This window comes from Lonchura striata, chromosome 6 (genome assembly GCF_046129695.1).
Source record: "Lonchura striata isolate bLonStr1 chromosome 6, bLonStr1.mat, whole genome shotgun sequence".
NCBI classification, from domain to species: domain Eukaryota; kingdom Metazoa; phylum Chordata; class Aves; order Passeriformes; family Estrildidae; genus Lonchura; species Lonchura striata.
The window spans coordinates 17,997,152-18,019,778 of NC_134608.1; the positions used below are offsets into that span (position 1 = coordinate 17,997,152).

Sequence of the window (22,627 nt, forward strand, 5' to 3'; positions counted from 1 at the left end):
TCTGAGGATAAAAACATGAAATAAGTAAAACATGGCACTGCATGATGTAACTTTCCTTGCCTTTCCTTGCATAGTCATGACTCTTAGTTAACTCTCTGATTCCTAATGACACTAAACCTTCTGAAAACTATTTGAACAAGAAGTTTTCAGGTTATCCTAAAGAGGAGGCTTTAAATGTTCTCTTTGACAGAAAGCTTCCTGGAGAATAAAGAAATTATGAGGATTCTGCATTGCATCATGTCCAAATTAATACTACTGCAGAATGGGTCAATAGAATATAAAGAACAGGAAGCAATTCACTTGAGTTGCTCTCTTGGTCTCAATGTAAATAACAGCACTCCTGTGGCAATAAACTGAATGAAGAATAATCCTCACAATTAGAAATACCAGATTTCAAACAACTATGTAGTTAAACATAAACTGAATAGTCATATACACAAATGAGTACATTGTTAAGTGGTGACACAAACCCTGTCTAGACTTCTATCTAGCCCTATCTCATTTCCTCTGAGCATCTAAGAAATGGAACACACAAACTACAGATGATTTCTATATACTATCAAGGATCAAGTAATTTTTCCATTACTGCTCACTAGATTTAAGTATGTAAAGGAGGTATTTATTAATCTGCTTTTCTATGGCTTTCTTTAATATACATCAAATTCACTTCTAAATAACTTATACCATATTACTGATGAACAATAAAAGGGTACTTAGCATTTTATTCTTTTTTTCAATGAGACAGCTTGTAATAAAAGGCCTTTTTTCTTTTGTGTTGTGACTGACACAGGCCCTGTCCTGTGAGGCACTAATTTTCAACTAACTTAGGCTCTGAGGGCATTAAGTCTGAACAATAAATCCTGAATGAGAAGCAAGAACTTAGGAAGACCAGTCAAATCCTGAAAATTCTTATCCAGCTACTAAAATAGGTTTATTTTTCTTGGTGATCTTTCATTTAAACATTAAACATTACTGAGTCCACTTAGCTTATAAAAGTTGACAGATTAACAGCTTGAAACACTATAGCTTCAAGGCACCGGTTTTCCCTGTCATAAGAATATGACATCACTGAGGGGTGAAAGGCCTTTTATTTGCATAAGATAATAGTTACGTTTCTATGCAGCAGCTGTGCTGTCAGTGAAAGATGCCAAGTTTATCTCTGGAGTAACCCTATTGATTTTAAATTAGTTACTTTGGGAATAAATTGGCCCACTCAATAAAATTGAAGGTTTGAGGCATTGAAATAATTGAGCAAGTTTTCCACGATCATAACATGGTTAAAAAAAATTTGCAAAGCAATTGCATGATGTCATCCATTTATGTACCTGATAGACCACAACTGATTTGCCACAAGGTTTTTCAGTCATATAGCTAGAGCAAGTATGTAGAGCTTACAGACATTTTTTGGGAATATGGGAACATTAAGGGTATACAAGAAACATTAATATGGTGTTGTGTCATTATTATCTATTTAGTTTTACAGTAAATCAAAAAATTGTGAGATGTCTCAATCATGTAATTTTCGTTCCTCCTCTTTAGTCAGTAATAATCAGGATGTGTTTCTGGTAATAAGCCTGAAGAATTCACCTCCAGACTATAGACTTTTTGCATGTCTTAGCAGGAATTTAATGCTGTCAGCTTATCAGTGGACTGTTTCAGTTTGGTTATCTTAGGTGAGTTCTCAGTGGACAGGTGTCTGTGGCAGAATACACACTTCATCAGTTAACTGCTGATAGCTATGGTGGACAGGGTAGTGCTTGGGTTAGGGTGACACAGTTCAGTAATATTTGTTTTTATGTTAGGTTTTCCCTGGTAATATATAAGGGAGATACCAGTAAACTGGAAGCTTTTGCATGCTAAGAAAAATTTATTTACAAGCATATATATATTATGCATGTCTGTGTATAAATAAATGAATTATTCTTTATTGATCCATATTTGATAACTGGTCTTGTTGGGGGTTCAGAAAGCTTCTGAAGCCATTTAGATTACTGTAACCATAATTCAAGTGACTACACAGCACAATTAGCAAAGCCTACCCTCACTTTTATTCCCACTCAGTTTGCAGAAGTAATATCAACAGAAATCCCAAAGTGTGTTCAGAACGCATCGTGGTTTGCTTGCAAAGGAAATACCTTCTGCTACTGATGTCATCATTGCAATCATCTCAAATTCAAGTCTGCCTGAGCAGGCTCATTATCATTCTCACCATGTCCTCCCTTAGAGCAGCCTCTCCCTCCTCCTCCTGTATAGCACAAAACAAGAGCCACAGGGGTGCTCAGCTTAGGGGAAGGAGAGCCTCCTAGCACCTCCCCCGAGAAAACTTGCTGCATTACTTCCATCTGGTTTCTTCAAACTACATGCTGCTCTACAGGACCTTGCACACCACCACTAAATGAAAGTGTGGATTCCCCAGTACTGATTTCCTCTTCCTGTTTAGGGTTGAACAAAGACTAGGAAAAAGTTTCACAATGTGGATGTGAAGAGTAAGAGTTTCCTGAGAAGAGTCACACATTTTGGACTGTTTTGGGTTTGGTGTTTTTTGTTTTTTTTTCCCTTCACCAGGGCAGATTTCTCGTTTTTTGGTCTTATGAGGTTAGCTCATAGCTAACCTCGAGCAACAGCTAGAAAAGAAAAACAGGAAAAGGGCAGTTGAGAAAAAAAGTACAGGGAAAAAATCAGGGCACAAATTATCAGAGGCACCAGGTTTAGATCCCAACCACATTTCCTGAAAATTCAGAAGGTCTATGGATCACTGGACTGATTCTGGTATGGGTCTCCGACCATGATATATGAGAATTTGTGGATCTGTCCACTAAACCATTCCCCGTAGATGATTCCCTTCACACAAAGAATTGATTTCCACTGTGGAAGAGAATAGGCAGGACAGGGTTAACCTCACACAGTTTTCCTTCAGGCCCCCAGAGGGGCTGGGGTTTTGTTTTCCTGGCTAAGGGAGGGGAGCTGGCACGTATTGTAACTGGAACTGGAGACCTTTCTGGTGTTACTAGCCTGCTTTGGGTTTGAGGGAAAGCCTGGAGAATGAGGAAGAGGAGGGAGAATGCAGATCTGGAAAGAAGCAAGTGCCTGGGAATTGCACAAGTGTCCTCGTTTCCCCGAAGGCCCCTGACAGCTTAGGGCAGCTTCGAGGGGCCTCCAGCCTCCTGCCCCCTCCCTGCAGCTTGGCCACATCTTACAGCCCCGCTGTGCCAGGCATTGCCTGGACACCAAGTGTCTGTCCCTGCGCACAGTGCGGGTCGGGGACAGAAGGGGTGCAGGGGTCCCCTGGTTTTGGGGTACCCGGTCCTGGTCCCCAGAGCCTGCGGGGGCTCGGACGATCCCCTGCCCTTCCCCTCCCCCTGCGCTGCAGAGCCTCTGGATGCTGCCGTACTCCTGCCATGTGCTGCCGCCGCCGCTACTGCTGCTCGTAGCTCATTCGAGCGTGTCTCCGGCTGCAAACTCCGCCAAACAAGGCTGCATTCCCTCCCGGGAAGGATACCTCGTGAGTACCAGCGGAGCCTGCCCCCTCCCTAGGCACCCGCCGCTGCCTCTTACAAAGGGACTCGCAGGCTCTCCCCACCCCCTTTTTATGCCAGCGCAGAGGGGCTCTGTGAATTCCCTCCAAAGCTATAGGGTGGCTCCCTCCTCCTCCTTCTCTTCTCCCCGCTCCGCTCTCCTGGGCGAGCCAGGCTGCTGCTGCATTGAGCCGGGGTGGTCCCGGCCGCGCCCTGCCTCGCCCCAGCCACGCTGCTGCGGCTCACGCCCCATGGCTGACTTTTGCTGCCCCTCTAGTGCCCGGGGCTGAACGGAGGTGCGCTCATTTTTGGGGGATGGCTGAGGCCAGGGAGCTTGTGCACGTGTGGGAGGTGTCTCTGGGGGCGTGGGGGGCTGGACGACTCCCCGATCCTTGCAAGCCTGCGTTCTTTCCAGCCCGGGTCCCCCTCGGGCGGGCGCAGCAGAGGGGCCGCGCTGCAGCGGGGACCCCGCCACCCTGACATCTGCAGGTGGACGGGGCGAAACAGCTGCGGGAGCCTCCCAGGAGCCAGCAGCACCCTGGACCTGCTGCCTACCTCAGCCTGCTCCGTTCCTGCTCCTCCAGATTCTCTCCTGTCCTCAGTCCATCCGTTATACCCCTCTCTGTGCTGGGGTGCCTGCAAACCCCTCCACTCCACTCCCTTGCCCGCCCCTCCCCACCTTCTTCGATTTATTTGTGTATTTCTTTCCTTGGCAACCACCAGTTTCCCTCTGTCAAACAGCGCAGGCTCCCTATAATTTGAAATTAATTTGTTTGACTGCAGCATCAGACAGGAAGGTTGGGAATTTATTTAATTCTTTTTACTCCCTTTGCAAAAAGGAAGCGATGAAATTTCCAATTGAGACTCCAAGAAAACAGGTGAACTGGGATCCTCAAGGTTGGTGATTCTCTATTACTATAATTACTACTGTAATAAAAATTATTATTATTCCTTGTGTCTATTGACTTGTAGGAGACTATGTGACTCCAAATGGGAGGAGGCGTTGGATGTTTGTCTGCTTCCCATGAGCAATGCTCAGTCTTTCTTGCTCAATCCTATAGCAGTGCATTAGAAAATGCTACTGGGATATGGGGTTGGGTGGCTGCATGGCTAAAACCTCTTCTAGGTGTAAGTTTTGCAGTTTTATATTTGATATCTCTCTTGCCTCCCCCTCACCCTTTTTCTTGAGTATTTTCAAGGCAAACTTGGCTGGCATGGCAGTGATCTCTGGCTAACAGCATTGTTTGTTTTATCAGTGGCTCCTTTGTTGTTTCTAGTGATCATTGTCTCTGCTAAATGGGTGGTACAGGAGTGGACACAGATGTGAGTGCTTGTTCAGGGCTCCTCGATGGCACATGTTTGTTGGCAGGAGCAGAATGCTGCAGCAATATCACCTTTAATGTGGACAGAGCTTTAGTCTGGATGGTATAAAATGACACATTAAATAAGGGAGCCCAAAGGGACCTTTACACTCTTTACGGTGTCCTATTAACAGCTGACCAGCCCAAATGGATAGTTTGATTAACTACATAGGCACATTTGGACTCAATCCTAGGGAATGTGTTTGTGTGATGATGGAATGAGATTTATGCCAGCGCAGTCATTTTCAATAAGATGATCCAAGTAGTATTTAAAAATAAACCACAGTCAAATACTCTCCTTGCCTGATGTGGGGAGGAGGTTCATCTGCATCCTACAGAAGTGACTGAAAAAACTCTATTGGTAATTTGTACACTGGTGTGTCATATTTCTGTGCATTGGTACAGGAGCAGAAAAACTTGAAGCCATTGCTCAGGTTTGCAGCAGAAGTGCTGGCAGCTAGTTGCTGTACAGCAGTGCTTGCAGGAATTATGAAGTGATAACATGGGCTTTGATTATTCCTCTTTATTCCACAGGTTTGGTTTTAGTGGTCAATTTGCCTGTCATCCTCCATACGCTCACATTTACAAAATGAAACATTAGAAACAGCAGTTTCTCATGTTATAGAAGGAATATAGCAGAACAATCTGCTGTACACACAATTCAGGTTTAGTTTAAGCCTTAGTACATCTTTAATTAGGTGAAGGCTGAAATCGACATATCAGCCTCCTCCGCCCTCATCTTCCTAATGAACATATGGATGGTAGTGCTAACAGAGATTTGATTATTTAAATAACAGTATATTCCTTGTGCTAGGGTCTAAATTCTTTGTGGTGAAAACTTGTTCTACCCAGGTGCTTTTCTAAATGTGTATTTACTGTGGCTTAATTTAAATCCATTTTATGAATTGCAAAATGTCTTTTAATACAAAAATCTCTCTGCTTTTTTTCCCTGACAAGGCACATAAGATGTATAGATGGCATTCTGTGTGTAGCTCCTTCGCTTGGCAATCAGCTTTAAAGCATATGGATCCAACAGGTGGTTGGCCACAATTTACTGATAAACCACAGAGTACTGTAGCAGTTAAAAGACCCCAAACTCAGCAGGTTTCCTCTCTGCCTGCTAAAAACTTCACAATCCTACCAGTTATTTCCCCTCAGTTTATTGACTTTGTTAGATAGACAGAAAGGATGCTGATGTATTGCCAAGAAGGAAGCAAAAAAAATATTTTCTAATTCTCCAAGAGACTCAGAAAAGAGATAAAATTTGGTGTAATGGAAAAAAGGCAATCTGGCAAGGAAAAGCTGTCAAAGTCCCGATCCTTTAACCAACAGAGGAACAGTGCAGTGACACAGTACTCACATAGTTCCACTGAATAATTATGTGTGTAGAAGAAAAAGTAGATCAGAGTTCTATTATTTTTGAAACAAAAATATATTTATGTAGATATAAATTAGCTATGTGAAATAACTAAGGACTCTATAATGAATTTGACTTACAATCACATATATAGTCTGTTCTCTGCATGTACAAGAATGATGTTATGTTTTGCATCCTATGTGGTATTTCTGGAATTAAGAGCTGAAGTAGCTTTTCTCAGATACAACAATCAACATGTAGAAAGTTGGTGGTGAAGGGATGCAAAGAGTCCTTAGTATTAGAGCACAGCTCATGTCCAGTTAGTATTTGCACTCTAACACCAGGTTCATTTCAGAGCATATTTTATGACTGTGCACAATTCTTGTTGTCAGCCAGAGAACATGCAGTTTGCATACTTTTGTCTAGTAGGAATTGTGATAACTTGGGCAAACAGTATTTGGAATAGATCAACTGATGCTCCTGGCAAGCAAGCTAGCATCCCAAGGATATAAGTGAGAGCTATTGCATCTCAAAGACTGTTTAGACCTGATTATTTCAGGCAATATTTTCTAGAAAATATACGCATTTCTAAAGATTGGGAATCTTTTTTTGGAGATATGGCTGGCTTGCAATTGATGATATTGCTGGTTTGAACCCAGGTCAGAATGATAGTCATTGAAATGAATTAATGCTCAACTCCATAGGTTGAGCATCAGCAAAGATCAATATACCATAGAAAGACTTTGTGGAGAGAAGGTATTTAAAAGGATATAATTGATATGAAGAATGGTCTGACAGACAGGTGATGGGAGACTGATTTCCTAGCCATTAAACTGGTCCAAGCAGGGCTTGGAGATAAAACTGTGATTTTATCATGTTGTGTATTATCTTCATGTGTCTTGGGCATAAAGTATATCTCTGCATTACATGTAAATGCTGAGTGTATTTTCTAGATAAACCAAATATTTCATAAAGCTTGAAGTGTTAAGTCTAGATTCCTACAGTGAAGTCCCCGTACTACATCAGGCAAACAAACAATATTAACCCCTTAACAAACAGATCAAACTAAATCACAAAAATCACTGGGACTTGGCCTTAACAATCCAATGTGAAATACGCCCTAGAATTAGATATATATTGATTAAAACCCATGCAATTTATATTCAGTGAATGACTAGGGTAGGTAAGAAATTACTAAAAAGCCCCCAAGCAGGTACTTAAGAATGTTTTAGGGAGCATTGGACATGTTGAGTAGGAGTAAAGGATATCACAGTACCTGGCCTTACATTTTAAAAAACAAGCTTGCTATTTGGTGTTACTGATGGAATCAGTATGTATGTACTCAATCAGAAAACATTTGATCTGCCAATCTCTTATTGTTGCTTCTCACATTTGGTGCAAATCTCATCTCTACCTTCCAGAATATAAGACAGGATTTTTAGCAGCATATGAAAACTTTAATTCTCATAGTTGTTTCTCATATCTCTCCTTTTTTGCAAGCCTCCTGCTGTTTGTTACACCCACCTGTTTTCTGTGCTTGAATTAGCTCATAATGTCTTTGCACATATAGTTTTATATAGTACCTAAAACAGAGTGTGTCTCTTATCCTGTCTGAGACATCTGGATGCAATATAAACTTTTTTCCTGAAAATGATCTGCTTAAAGTTGATGTTTCTTTGTAGGGAAAAAAAAAAAATAGATGAGACAGTTTCAAATATGGTTAGAAATTATTCCCAAGTGTGACAGTCTTTTAGGGTGAGGGTGAGAAGTCTTTTTCAAGGGAAGGATGTCTTGTGATGCTCGTAGCAGGGAGCAAATGGAATTCAGTCTTGTTTGTTCCTTTGTGCCTGCAGTTTCTGCTGTCATTGTAGTGATAGGGATTTTCAGAGCCTTTTGGATATCCAGCTCAATGTTCATGTCAACACCAAAGTTTTGGAACTCTGAAGTTTGCATTTAAGTTCGTGCATCCTTTCACAAATGCACTGTTTGCAGTTTGAAACTCCAAAATAATGTATTTATTACCATCCTTACATTTAGCATGGGAGTTAATGGTCTGTGGGAAATTCAAGCTGTGGTTGAGAATCTGGAATTCCTCTTCAAATTTTGCTACTGATTTTGTTAACTGTTTAACCTTCAGGAAGCCACTTACCCTTTCTTGTCTTCCCTTTCTCCTAGACTGGAAAACAGGAATATTAATACTTCCCTAATGCACAAGGGTGTTGTGAAATATAATTAACTTGTTTAGAGCAATCTAAAATCTGCTATTGAAAGAAGAGCTTATGCATTGCAATTAAATGCTAAAACAATTAGGAGGGAGCAAAACAGCCTGTCATCACACACAGATCACATCAATTAAGAAATAAGGTTGTATCTGCACTTTGCAATAGAGGAAACTACTATCATTTATGCTTCTTTACAGACACTGAACAGTCAGTTGGGTTTCCCATTAGAAGTATCTGAACAACTTTGATATCCCCAGCTGCTGCTTTAGAGAAGCTCAAATCTTCCATAGGTCCTTTGTCACTGGCCTTGGGATTTCTCAGACCTGAGGGACCTCAGGCAGCACTGGAAACATGTGTGGGACAATGAGCTGAGTCCCAAATGCCTTCATGCAGGTATCAGGATTAGACCATCCTTTGATGACTATCTGAAAAATCTTCAACATCTGTACTCAGTGCAAATTAAATTGATGCTAATGGTGAATTTTTACAAATTGCTGCAGTATCAGCTTTTTCTGTTCTTTTATTTAAAGAGACCAATGCAGAAGGTAAATTTGATTAGAAAGGCATAGATGACTAGAATAAAGGTGTTTGTTTCTCTCTTTTGTTTTCAAGGAATGTAAAAATGGTAATATGTAAAAAGGAGCAGAATCTAATTGTGAGTTAGACAATATCTTTCTGCACTAGCAAGTTGGTTGTTACTAGCTCAGTAGATGAAAACTGTTCTAGGAAGATGTAATGTATGAAAAAGTAGGTCTGACTCCTGCCAGTGACCCATGGTCAGAGGCTACTGACCCTGTGCTAATTGTGCCACAGAGTCATATTGGCTACTTACACACTCATCTGATAAACTGAGACTGTGCTGTGCCTAGTAAGTATGGATTGTAGAATGCTACAGGGAGTTTATTTAAATGAGCTATCTGAAGGAGGATATAAACTGGACAAACAGGAGGACGCTCCTGGAAGTGCACAGTGTAGGCACAATAGTGTCAAATTCAGTAAGGTGGAAAATTTGAAGAGTTTGGAAAACAAATAGAAGAAAATGAAAATATCTGAACTTTACTGAAGACTGTGTGGAACCCGCAGAGAAGACAGATGAGTACTGTGAGTGCCAGCGTGGTAAAAGATAGAAAGATACAATTGAATTAGGAGGACAGAAAGAAAGACAGAAGACAGCTATTAGTTTTGTCATTGTTTTCTTTAGGGTGCCCTGGTAATGGGAAAAAGAAGGATTCAGAAAAGTAAAATTAGTAGTAAGAAAGTGGCAGAGCAAAAGACTTGACAGTAGCTTTCTTAGAGTAGTGAAGGAAGACGGAACTCTAGTCAAGGTAAGAAATATGGAGGGTAGGGTATCATTAAGATGTCATCTTTAGTGTGAGGAAAAGGGAATGAAAAAATCAAAGGCAATAGGAAGCTGTAACCCTGAGATAGGAAGAGCAATAGAATTGTCACCAGTGGGAGAGGTTAGGACAGGATTATGATTCCAGTGAAGAATACCAATGGTCTTTTTTGCTGTGTATATACAAGAGTAATCTGTTAATGGCTTTTGGACAGAAATGTCCCTTGGGCAACTCTTGAAAAAACTGATGTTACCTGAAGTGATGGAGTTTGCTCTTGGGATGAAGATGTATGATGCCGGTTGCAAATGGGCAGGTTTTGGTTCAGCTTTTGGCATTTATGTGGATTTATGTAGCTAGTGTGTGGACTATATCAGCTTCAGACAGAAGAGTGCATATAGATGATGATGCAGTTTAATTCTTACCTTCTTTATTTAATACAGAGCTAGGACTTTTACCACTCACTTCAGTGTGAGCAAAATTTTTAATTTTTAAAGAACTGTGCTGTTGCTGCAGGCTACTAAGTTAAGAGTAAGAGAGTGCCTGGAATTACTGGGAGAACAGAGGCCCTAGATTATGTGCTCTAATAGGGTAAGCACCTGGAGTGAATAGGAAGGGAAAAATGAGGAGTTCAATATAAGAAAGGGATAAGCACAAACTAGTATTCAAGGTAGATTATTAAAGACTTCAGTGTGATGTAAGTGCCTAACCTTTATTTTATAATAATCTCAGTATAATAGCAAAGGTCAAAGCAGAGAATGTGAATGCTGAACAGTTATCTGTTTTTTATACAGAAGTTTTATGCAAAAGAAATTATATTCAGCAAAAGGCTAAATAATACCTTTTAAAATACCTTTTTCATAGGAATATCTCTGGTCTTTGTTTTCTGTAGGAGTTAAAAACATCCTGAGACCTGACCTTTGTCAAAGAGAAGCTGCTTATATCCCAGTTCCTGAGACATTGGTTATACTTCTGTTGTTTGTCTGTAATGTAATGGGAAACATGTTCTAAGATGAACCTGCTAATTTTCCTAAACCTCCTAATTTTCATAAATTATGTGCCATGTAGTTCTTACTGGTTACTTCAATGAGATAAAATAACAGGTAAGAATAGCATATATCCTACACCCTTGTACTTCAGAGTAGTAGTACCAATCCTTTTTAGTCCATGGATCACTAGTATTCTCCAAACACACTTTCTGGACTGCTTTTCTCACAATCAAATATCACCTCAGAGTATTTAAACAAAAATAAACTTTAAAATTGAACTATATATCTCTTACCATGTTAATGAGTCACAGAATTTAGGGACTGTTTCCTTGGTTTGGGAATGCTGAAACCAAGAATTCAGATTTCATCTTTTTCTTTAATTGCTAATCAATCCATATGCTATTACAAATCTTACTGTTGGCAAAATGTCTCAAGTACATGTGTTAATATGTGTTATCCAGTTGTCCTAAAATATGATGAACATAGGAGAACATTGGTGTAAATTTGAGGTTAGTGTTGAAGTTTCAATGTGGGTATATCATAGTGTTGGAAGTTGAAATGAAAGCTAGCAGGGTGATAGAATCTGTTATTGAAACCTATATGAGTGAATAAAAAGATGGAAGAGAATGCACAAGTCTGGTTTAATTTTATTTTTCTGCTTTTAAAATGGAAAGGGAATGTTCTGCTGGAAGCTGGAGTTGTGACAAGAGGTGTGAGATACAACATATATGAAAGGGCTTGAAACATGCTGCATTTAGGATCTGGAGTCCGGAATAGGAGAAGTAATCTGTTGCAAAATCTGGGTATGGTTCAATATCTTTTTTGAAATCCAGACATACTTAGTTCTAGAATTTTGTGAGAGTTTGCTATTTGAAATTTTAGAAGATATTTGAAAAGAATTAAAGACCTAACAAAAAGAGACAAAATGAGTTGCTTCAGGAAATATGGATTGTGGAGTGCCCCTGTTCCAGCTGCTGCAATAGATTACAAAAGAGTGAGTACAAAAGTGTGACAGGGTTAGATCTGCTGACAGAAGTGCAGAAAATGCAGAATGAACAGAGCATGTCTGTGGTAAGGCTGAAAATGCTGTGAAAAGAAAATAAATGTGTGGACATAAAGATGAGTTTGTTTGCCTTCAACTAGAATTCACTGTTTTCAAGCACATGATGTTTAGGACTTTTAAAAGTAAGCATATATCATAGTTCATATTTTAAAAATCCCTGAAATGTCTTTGTATTCTCTATTGTTGCCTCAGGTATGTATCAAGGTCTTCTTCTGTCACCCAAACTAAATCATATTATAAAAATCTTATGGACATATTACAAAATATTTTTATCACATGAATTAAGTATCTATCTTAGATGATGATCTGTTTATTTGATCAGTCTTTCATTGGAGAAACATGTTTAATGTTTCTTCCTCTATTTTGTCCCCAAATGGATGCATGTAATAGATCTTTAAATTGCTTCAGTTCTTTTTCTGGTAATCTGTGTATTATGCAGGACTGTGTGATACTTTATTTGTTGAAGACAATAGACTGTTTTGCTAGCAGAGGATGACAAAAGACAACACCCTAAAGAATCTTCTTAGAAAGCAATACAAGTTATTCTGGTATCACTGTCCTGCAGGACCATCACAGTGCCTTAAGCACCAGGCTTTGTTAGAGCCATATGTTCATATCTCAGCAGGACTGACTCATCTTTTCTTCCCTAGGAAGAAAAAACAACATGCCACTGACTTTACTGAATGAGGATTTTGGATTTTGGCACTTTAAACTTCTGCCACTGAGTTTTTGAAGATTCAGTGATATGTTGTTGATGAGTGTTTGAATTATTTCTTACTTGATACTGCAATATAATAATATTAGCATAATTTGAAAACAGAAAATACATACTGACAGCTTGTCCAGAGCCTTTAACCTCTCAAATTTCAGCTTTTCATCTTAGAGAAAAAAAGACAGTCACTTGCTACCGTATGTGAAAGACCTCATTGATGAAAGAATTATGAAAGAAATGGTACTGCAGAAGGTCCCAGCTGAAATGCAGGAAGCAGCACGAACATCTCAAAGATGTTCTTCTAAGTTAACCCAGATCTATCACTGATTACTTAAATGTTAACATTGCTAAGTTTGGATTGCACAAGAAAGCGTTGGGCAGAGAGGCCTTGAGTAGCAGCAATCATGACAACTGCAGAAACAAACTCAGAGTCACCTCTTCATGATCCTACAGCCTAATTTGTCTTCATAGAAAATAGAGTCTGTTTATTGTGTTACAGTGATATACTGACACGTAACTTTGTGACCTGAATTTCTCATTGCTACCAGACTTTTTTTTTTTTTGTTGATTCAATTTTATAAAAATAGGCATCTGCTGACATTTAAGGGGCTTCGAGGTAGCTGACACATTTGTATAGACCTGGTATATGTGATAATAGACCTAAGGGAGACTTCTGCTCTTCTGGAGCACACCTTAAGGCCAGTTAGGTTATCCCATAACCTCTCACTTGGTAGTGGTAAGGGCAACTGAATTCTATAATTTGAGTGTGACTTATAGTTGGAGAATAAAACAGCTAAATATAAGTAGGTATCTGAAATTCTAGGGTATTCTAAGTTTCTAAGGATGTGCTATGGTTAAGGGAGCTATAGGCAAATATGGTTATTGGAGCCAGGAGAATTTTCAGTTAACATCTGGTTTAGGGTCAGCAGATTCTCTCCAGGCTGCACTGATTGATTTGACCACATCTGTATTGACAGATGAATGGCATGTATTACAAGTTACAGCCAAGCAAAGAAATGAGACAAGGGTTGTTTCTGCTGACATACACAATGAAAGTGTAGAAGAAAAAATTGTGTATTATAAAGAATTTAGAATAAGAGGATATAAAAATGCTTATGATGAATAAATGGGCTTCAAACAGCAACTTTTTCTTCCTTGTGAAAAGTATTTTTTGCACAGATTAATTTTGTCCTAACTGTCTTATATGTATTCTTCATCCTGTTCCAGAATAGCTTTTAAAGTATTGGGAAGCTTTCATTCACTTTAACTAAGAGTATTAATGTATATAAGAACTTAAGACCATGAAATAGATTGGATCCTCAGGTTATGCAAATAGTATAGCTTCAGTGAGCTAAAAACCAACCCAAGCAATGTGCTTCTTACAAGATTTCTGACCACTGCCACATGGAAAGATCCACTTTTATTGCTGTTGCACAGAAAATTTGAGAAATTATCACTTAATTGAAATGCTAATGAAATTTGCTTGAATTCAAAGTCTTTTTATATAGATCCTAATCAGTAATCAGACTGAGGGACACACCACTAGCCTGATGTCCAGTCAGTGGTCCTGCTAAAGTCTCCTGACATCAATAAATTCCTTCACTCCACTGTAAGGCTGTACCTCTGGCAGACAGCCAGCATCAATCATATTTCTAATGTAGATTAGATAGCTTCCTTCTAGGAATGCCAGCATGAATCTTTGCTTTGTTGTCTCTGCCACTTGATTGTTTTACCACTACGTTTCTTTTAAAAAGAAAGTCCTTCCCTTGGTACACAGGCCTAATTATGCTAAATTCTAAGACTTAGTTTTCCTTGACCATTTGTTCTGGCTATGAGACCATTGGCTGAATTTCTTTTCTGAATCTGTATGATAGAATTTATGGAAGATCCCAGCAAAATCCCTGATCCTAGATCATCCTGTGAGTACTGGATGAACACACTGAAAACCTGTGGTGAGAGATTCAGACTCTTCCTAAATGTTGCTGGAATCCTGGGAAACTTCCTGTTGAGGAAAACTAAACAACTTGTTTCATACAAAGCACATAATGGTGTAATGAATAATTTTGGTTTAGTCTGTAAAAATAAGATTATGGATAAATAGCAGCATTCTATTCAATCTGTCTGCTGTTCTCTGAAGAGTGAAATCTGCAGAGAGTCAGAGAGCAGCTGTTTATTCCTTGGCGCTTGTACCATACTGACAAAATATCAGTTTTTCTATATGTTACCTAATAAGGAAAAACAGTGATATGGTAATTTATTTTGACAGGAACTCTTTTTCATAAAGTCATCTCTACTCCTCAAGATCTTCAGCCAAAAGCACTTGCTTCCTATTCGGCAAAGAAAAGACCTGCATGAACTAGAACTCTCAATTTCAGCAGGAGCAAGAAGTACCAGTCTATTGCTAGGGAAACAGGTTTTAGCATGATCTATTGGTTTTAGTCTTATTTCAGGAAGAGAAAGGTGAGAATTTTTCATGGGTTTCTCTGTACTCAGTTTCTCTATAAATAGCCTCATAAAGCTGATAATAGCTTTGCTGCCAATGAGTGTGTTGGAACAAACACAGTCACCAATCTTGAGGCAGGAGGGTTCCATATTTGGGACTTGCCCCTGTCAATCACTTCTAATCTCCCCTCAGTACTTCGTGCTCCTTACTGTAATGCTCTTGTGCTCAATTTTTCATTCTCCTAAAGTTCATTGGTGAGTCCTGCACACATGAATATGGGCTCAGGTGTCGGGGGCTATGGGAAGGGTAGTGCCAAGAAGAGGAACTACTGAACAGGGAGTTAGGGGTATGCCACCTCCCATGCTGCCAACACAGTTGGAAAGAAGTGAGGGACAAGAGCAGATGGATGGATTTGGAGGAGGGCAGTGTAGAAGAGAGGTCAGGAGAGAGAGAAGGCAAAAGCAAGGGAAACAAAATCCAAACTGCCCTCCAGCAGTGAGTGTACAATCTCACTCCAGCACAGGACAAACGTCTATCAAGTATTCATCTGGACTTGGCAGCTCTGTAAGTAGTGCTACAAATGGTGTCAGCAGCAGTGCATCTTCTTGTGAATGCCAGTGGTAGCTAGGAACTCCCCTGAGGACTGCTGTCCTGAAGCCAAACTAGAAAAAAGCCCTGATGCTTTCAGCTATTCCTGGAGTTCATGTCCTGCCTTAGCACATCCATTCTTTTGACCAGTGAGCTGTCACATATGCATTAGAATAGCACAGTGCCTGGGTGAGGGAAGAGGGAGGGAAAAGTATCCCAGCATCCTATGACCATGAGTTTTGAAGAGATTTTTTTAATGTCACTGGATAAGTCCTGGCAGATAGCTGCTCAAGCCAGCCTTGAGCTTCCTGTTGTTTCCCTGACATTTGCATAGCATCAGTAGCAGGAGCTCTAAGGCTGTGTTTGCAGGAGACTAACTCTTGGGCAGTCCATTTTAAGTTCACGAGCAGGCTCAGACTGCAGTTCTGATAGGAGAGAGGCTGGTTCAGAATCTGGAAGTTCTTGTAAATAATAATCTAGAACAGCTTACGTGTGTTTATAATATGTTTCCTTTATAACCAACAAAAGAAAGAATCTGGTTTATGGCTGTCTATTAATTTTGTAATAGATAGAATGGCATTCTGTAATGTAGTGTGGAAAAGAGCATGTCCCCTAAAAGAAATTAAAAATTTACTTATTCATTGATGAAAAGTCATTGTACCTTCTTGATGCACATATGAAAAAGAGCTTGTTTAATCAATTTTTGAAATTACTTTTGAATTTAACTAATTTGCTAAGTTCTCTAAGTGGCAGTGTTTACACGGGACAAACTATGCACACATGCACATACAGTGTTGTTTCTTAGTGTCACAGGGGCTTATCTATTATTTGTGAAATGTTATGAGATTTGGCAAAGCTGATACAAAAAGGAATGTTGAGGTGTGATTGACTATCTTACATTGAAGGGAATGAAAAGGATTTCAAGAGCATTTTCCTTCTAGGAGTTGAGACTAGATTGTCAAGATTAATGATTTTTTTTTTTTAATATACCTTTAACATTTCATTAGGTTGGGTTTTTTTTTTTTTTGTTTGTTTGTTTGTTTGTTTGGTTTTTTTACAGATTTTGGATGATAAATACAAAAACATTAGTCTGTTTTTCTCTGTTTCCTTTCACTGGTAGCTTTTCTTCTTAGATTCACAGGGACATGAATAACACTGACAGTTTCTGGCAGGTGATTTTATGCCCTGTTCTCAGATACTTCCAATAAAGCACATTTCAATATATTGATGGTTGTTCCCATGCTTAGCTCTCCTTGTAGCTAGACTTTTTCCTAATATATATTCCCCTACTTTTTTGGTACAGATTAATCAGTTATTTCATGTGCTGTTCCAGGAAAGAATTCATCACTCTCTTTACTTACTCAGTGTCTTATTTTCATTTGAAAATTTTCATTTTAATTTTTACATACAATCTGAATGGCATTTTCATTTATATTAAGCAAATACTTTGGAAGCTGCAATGGAAATTGACGTGGGATGCTGAAAAGATTACTGCATTGACTATTAATAAGGACGTACAAAAACAAATTTAGGAACAAGCTTACTTGTGTAGTGAGATTTTTTGGAGTTTATTTGGTTAAGGGCACTTAGATTTTAGCTCTTCAGACTTATTTTCCTAGGCCACCACTGTGAGTTTTCCCTTTCCTTGCTTTGAAAGCTCCTGTGAGATGCTTGAACTGCCATTCTGCTGTGCTTTAAAACATTCACAATTGGAAATGGCACTGTCTTTCAGAAATAGAATAAGCCTGACAATGGTATTCAGGCCCTCCTCTCTCACTACACTTTCTTGACTAAAATGAAGTTTGCTGATACATTCATTTCTCTATCTCTTTAGGGACAGTAGGTTCAGAATTGCTAAATTATAGAATAGCAGAGTTTTACAACAGCCTCACAAAGCAGAGGCACATGGCATAGCTCAGGGGAATGATAATTGCATAGACTTTTTAATCTTTTGCATACTTGTTTAACTGATTACAACTAGATTAATAAGTAATCCAACCAGTCAGGTTTACCCAGCATCCAATTTCAAGCTATTTAACATCTACAAGAAGACTCAGATTTTCTTATACTTTTTTAGGCTTGTCAGAGGCAACACGTTGTATTGGTACTTCATTGGTTACATATGCATGCATTTCCTGCCAGCATGAAATATTTAATCAATTTGACATTTAGCTTTATGTGAAAATGTATGCTGCTGGCATCCATTTTTCTTAGATGTGTGTGGAAGGGAGTGAAATAAAATGCTTATGTTTGAGAAGGGAAAACTAAAATGAAAGGTATAAAAAGTGAAAAAATCAAATCAACTCAACAAGACAAATGAATGTTTTTGTTCCAAATTGATCCAGCTCCAGTAGAGAGTGACAAAAATGCATTATTGTTGGAAGGATGCCTGCTCCCTCTGTAGCTAACTCCTGTTCATCATTGTACTTTAAATCCTGATCTATACATTGATATTCTTAGTGCTTGGACTGATGACTTTTTCATGAAATCCAAATGGAAGTAACTAGTGGGACTCAGAGAAAAAGCTCTGGTGAACAATACAGTCTGAGTTGTGTCCTCATCTTTATTGCACTTGTGCAAACTCTCTGTGGTGGGCTGACCTTGGCTGGCTACCAGATGCCCACCCAGCCACTCTCACTCCTCCTCAACAGGAGAGGGGGAGAAAAGAAGACTGGAAAAGTTTGTGGGTTGAGATAAAACCAGGGAGACCAGTTAGAGATTGCCATCCCAGGTATATGAGACTTGACTTGAAGAAAGTTTATTTGCCTTATAGCTAATTAAAATAGATTTGGGTGGTAAGAAATAAAGATGAAGGTTAAAATAGCTTCCCCTGCTTCCCCTATTTTTTCCTAGAAACTTTATTGCTTCATTCCTGACTCTTCTTCATCCTCTCCACCTCACATGGTGCAGAGGGATAGTGAGTGGGGGTTTTTGGTGGGTCTAGCCCCTTTAGATTGCATCTTTCTCCTTATACTTTTTCCTTGCTCCTGCATGAATCCATACTGTGGGGCTGCAGTCCTTTAGGGTAAGCCTCCTCCAGCATGGTCTCTCCACAGGGAGCAGCACTTCAGGAAACATCAACCTGCCCTGGACTGGGATCCTCCATATACTTCAGTGTGAATATCCACACTGGTGTGATCCTCTCCATGAGCTCCAGGGAAATACCATATCCATCATGCTCTCTTCTGAAACTCACAGGCTGCAGGAAGATATCTCCTATAGCTCCTGGAGTGCCTCTTTCTCATTCACTGACCATGGTGTTTTTAGGACTCTTTCTCACACTTTTTTCCTCATTCTTGAAAGTCTGCACAATATTTTCCTTTTCTAAAGTATGCTTTCATAGAAGTCCTACCAGCTTCACTGACGGGCTCAGCTATGTTCTGTTGTGGGTCTGTTGGAAACAGTAAGAACTCTGTGTCCAGAAAGGGACAGCCCCAGGCCTTCCACAGAGGAGACCACCACTGTAGCCACCCTGCTTCCATCACCTTGCCACCTAAGCCAGCTATTTGTTTCTGTCAGGCACCTGCTGCACAGGTAAATGGGAGCAGTATGTTCTGGTAGTATGGATAGTGGAAACTAGAGAAGATTCCCTCAAGATTTGTTCTTTGGAAAAAAACCAATTTCAGATAGGAGTGCTATTGTCCTTCAGTGGAAGGTAAAATTCATTCTCATTACGTACTGCATAGCTAAGTTCTTTTCTGACACTAAAGAAGCTCTTTGGGAAGAGACAAGAGGCTAAGGTTCTCCTTAGTTCTGATGGTTTACAGTGCCACCAGCACCACCACTATGTAAAGACCTTCATCATTGGAAAGCTCTTCCTAAAGAGATACCTTAACTCAGACCATACTGATTTCTTACTTTCTACCATGTTCCAATTTAGGCTGCTTAAATTTTTTAAAACTTTTGCCTAAACTATAGTTTTCTAATGAAAAAGAATGGAAAATATAAAACAGTGCCTTTTTGTTTTCTCATAGCAACCTTGCTCCAGATTAATTAAGTAGCTGGGGTATTCAAAAAGCTATTAATTTGTATGTTTCAATTATAACTGATGCAGCAGAATTACGTAGATTTTTTTGGAAGCTTCCTGAGAATCATTATTTTGAGTGCTAGATGGGAATATATGACAAATGGTACGGAAATTGCAGAACCCTTTTTGTATGACATACTTCCCAAAGCTGCTGCCAGGGATGGCAAAACAATGGTCAGATACAATTCCCTCTGATACATATTGCTGACATTTCTTTCCCCACCAACAGAGACAGCTCAGTATTTTTTTATCATTATGAACTTTTATTCTATTTCACTAACATTACCCTATAATAGGAAGAAAACAGTGCCTTTATTCCTTATTTATGCAGATTTGTAACCTAACATACTCCTCCCTTCTCACCACCTCACTCAGTGGAAGGGGCAATTGGGAGGAATCAATGCTACTTTTCTTCTAACAGCACATCCAATCTATTTTGTTTAATGTGTATTGCCTTTTCAGCCTTTACCTGTCTCTCATACTCCATGTAATGCCTTGCTGCTGATGGCTGCATTTGCAGCAGACAGTTGAGATGTTGCTGAAGTCAGCAGCACTAATGCTACATTAGAGAATCCTCTTCAGGGAAAAGAGTGTTAGATTTAACCCAGGGGTGGTGTTGCTGCAGTGAAAAGCTCTATGCTCAGAGCCACTCTGTGTTTTCCTGACAAACAATATGTCAATTGCTTTCATGAACAGTAAATGCAATAGTAAGGCTTCTCACTTGAGTGGCAGTTCTCAGCAAAACACTGTAGAAGCAGTAGGGTGAAATTCCCCTTGTGTGGCAAGCTTGCCATAACTTCCACTGCTCAATTTCTGTGCCTTGAGGATAGGCAGAAGGACCAGGGCCAAACTGGTGTAAAACATGTCAGCACTGATAAGAGTTTTCTTGATCCATGACTGTGTGAATCCCATGGTCCCCAGACAGCAATTCCTATTATTCTTATTCCTCAATCCAGAAAAACTGCCACAGGGATACCAGTGTTCAGTCCCAGATGTAATCATAGCCTGTAGGCAGGCTTTTCTCCCATTTCTTGATCACAGCTATAATGGCACCTGTTAATTAGCCCACATCATGCAAAGATGTTGCACAAACACAAAGGCAAACATAACCATTGTCTACTGGGATTTTTGTTCTACAAGTCAGACTTTCTAAATCAACATCAGATTTTTGAATGCCCAGTTATAAAAGCTCAACATTTATTTTGCTGGCTAAATGGATGTTCTCTTCAAAACTGGTTAAAAACTACAACAGAAAGAGGTGAATGGGGGATAAGGGGGAGTGGAATAACAAGCAAATCAGGTAGTAGAAATTATTTGCCATATCGTCAAAATGCAAAATTTTGATGGTTTAATGATTTCTGGGTAACACGCGGACAGAAATGTCAATGTTTCAATATTTTCACCTGCTTCCTGTTAGACAGCCAATTCCCTTCATTGGTAGATCTGCATGCATTTTCTGTTTGTGACACATTCTTGAGAAGTTCATATAGGTGATAGTTTAATACACTGATTGCCTCCACTAATTTCTCTAACATACCTCTTACACTTGCTATCACTTCCAGGCACATCCCTGCTATCCTAACTCTAGCAGCCCTTATCTGAAAGAACCTGGGAAGTCTGTTGGAAAGATTTGACATTGGAAGCAAATGCCAAATGCCCACATCCCCCAGGAACGTCTGTTTAGAGATGAACGAGAGCCTTGGAGTGAAAGATTAATATTTTATCTACTGGTGGGCTGCTCATTTCCCTGCCTTCTATATTGTTCAGTCAGGAAGCCTTTTAATCTTAAGTTCAGTGTGTGGCTATTTCAGAAGAGGTCCTGCGGGAGGAAAAAAAAAACTTGTCCAGTTAAATTGAAATAAATTACTTTTACACAATTATGGTCAGTGAAGTCCCTTCATCCCCCAGTCCTTTATGATCCATTCTCAAGAAGGTGGATCCACCCACTCTTAGTGGTCAGTTCAGGGAAGTTGTAGTGGATTTTGTTAACACCTCATGGACATTTCTGAGCTTTGGTGCATGAGAGCTCTGTCCTGCAACTTGACAAAAAAAGTGTATTTCTATATTAGTTCAGGAAGAAATGCTGGCTTATTAAGTAGTGCTACAGGAAGGATGTAGAATGCTATGTAGGATGTTATAAAAGCTGTAGGGACGACTATTTGCTCCTGAATTTTCTCAGTGAAACTGGACTACCTGATGAGATTATAATTCTAACTAAATTTCTAGTTTAATATAAACACAAGAAAGGCTTCATGGGAAATTTTGGATGTTTTATTATGAACATGTCTGAAGAATGCATAATTTCCTTTCTTTAAAGAAACTTCCTGTTGTATTATAAGGATTTTGGGAAAAAATAGTATGTACCTTTAGACATGCATCAACAAGCCTTTTTACTAGAGCTGAAAGTATTTTGTTTCCTTCCTTTGATGGCACCACTAAAATGGGAGATGAAATGTCTGGTTTAATTTTTGATCATCTCATGTTTCAAGCTTAAAGCCTGTTGCTGAGTTTATGATGTATAAGTGCATATGGACTCTATGCAATTCTGTGTTAAATCTGTGAAAGCAGCATTTTTATTAGATGTGTCTATTATTCTCTCATTAAAATGCACATACATTGCTGTGTGCCTGTGTGACACAGGAATGTGGAAGAAAATGAAGTACTAAATAAGACACTCTTAAACCTGTCTTACATTTTTTCACAATAGAAATTGTGACACCAATTGTAACACAGAGAAGGGCATATTTACTAAAAAAAAAAAAAAAAAAAAAAAAAAAAAAATTGGTTTAAACTATTCAAGAAACTCTCCTCCAAAACCAGGTTTCTTTGTATCTCCTGTGTTCTTAGCATATTGAGTAAGATAGTTACCAGGATAGAGGTCATTGTGGCAAAGCAATATTTTGATGTTTTCATAGTGAAAAGTCAGTTGAACAGAGGCTGTCACTGAAGACTGAGGTACAAAAGTTGTTGAGTACTGAAGCTTTCTCTTCATCTGTTGTTACCAGTTTACCAATGA

General features: G+C 39.2%; 1 protein-coding gene across 2 annotated transcripts in view; it reads left to right on the forward strand.

Moving 5' to 3' along the window:
• Positions 1-3,451: 3,451 nt before the first annotated feature.
• KCNK10 (potassium two pore domain channel subfamily K member 10) overlaps positions 3,452-22,627 on the forward strand; it is a 51,948-nt gene continuing 32,772 nt past the window's right edge. The window contains exons 1-2 of one of the 2 annotated variants that reach the window (XM_077783999.1): positions 3,452-3,502; positions 4,355-4,412. In XM_077783999.1, coding sequence (XP_077640125.1) covers positions 4,361-4,412 — 52 coding nt within the window. In that variant the 5' untranslated portion in view covers positions 3,452-3,502; positions 4,355-4,360. Of the gene's footprint in view, positions 3,503-4,298; positions 4,413-22,627 lie in introns of those variants that run through there. The other variant, XM_077783998.1, reaches the window with a different exon arrangement.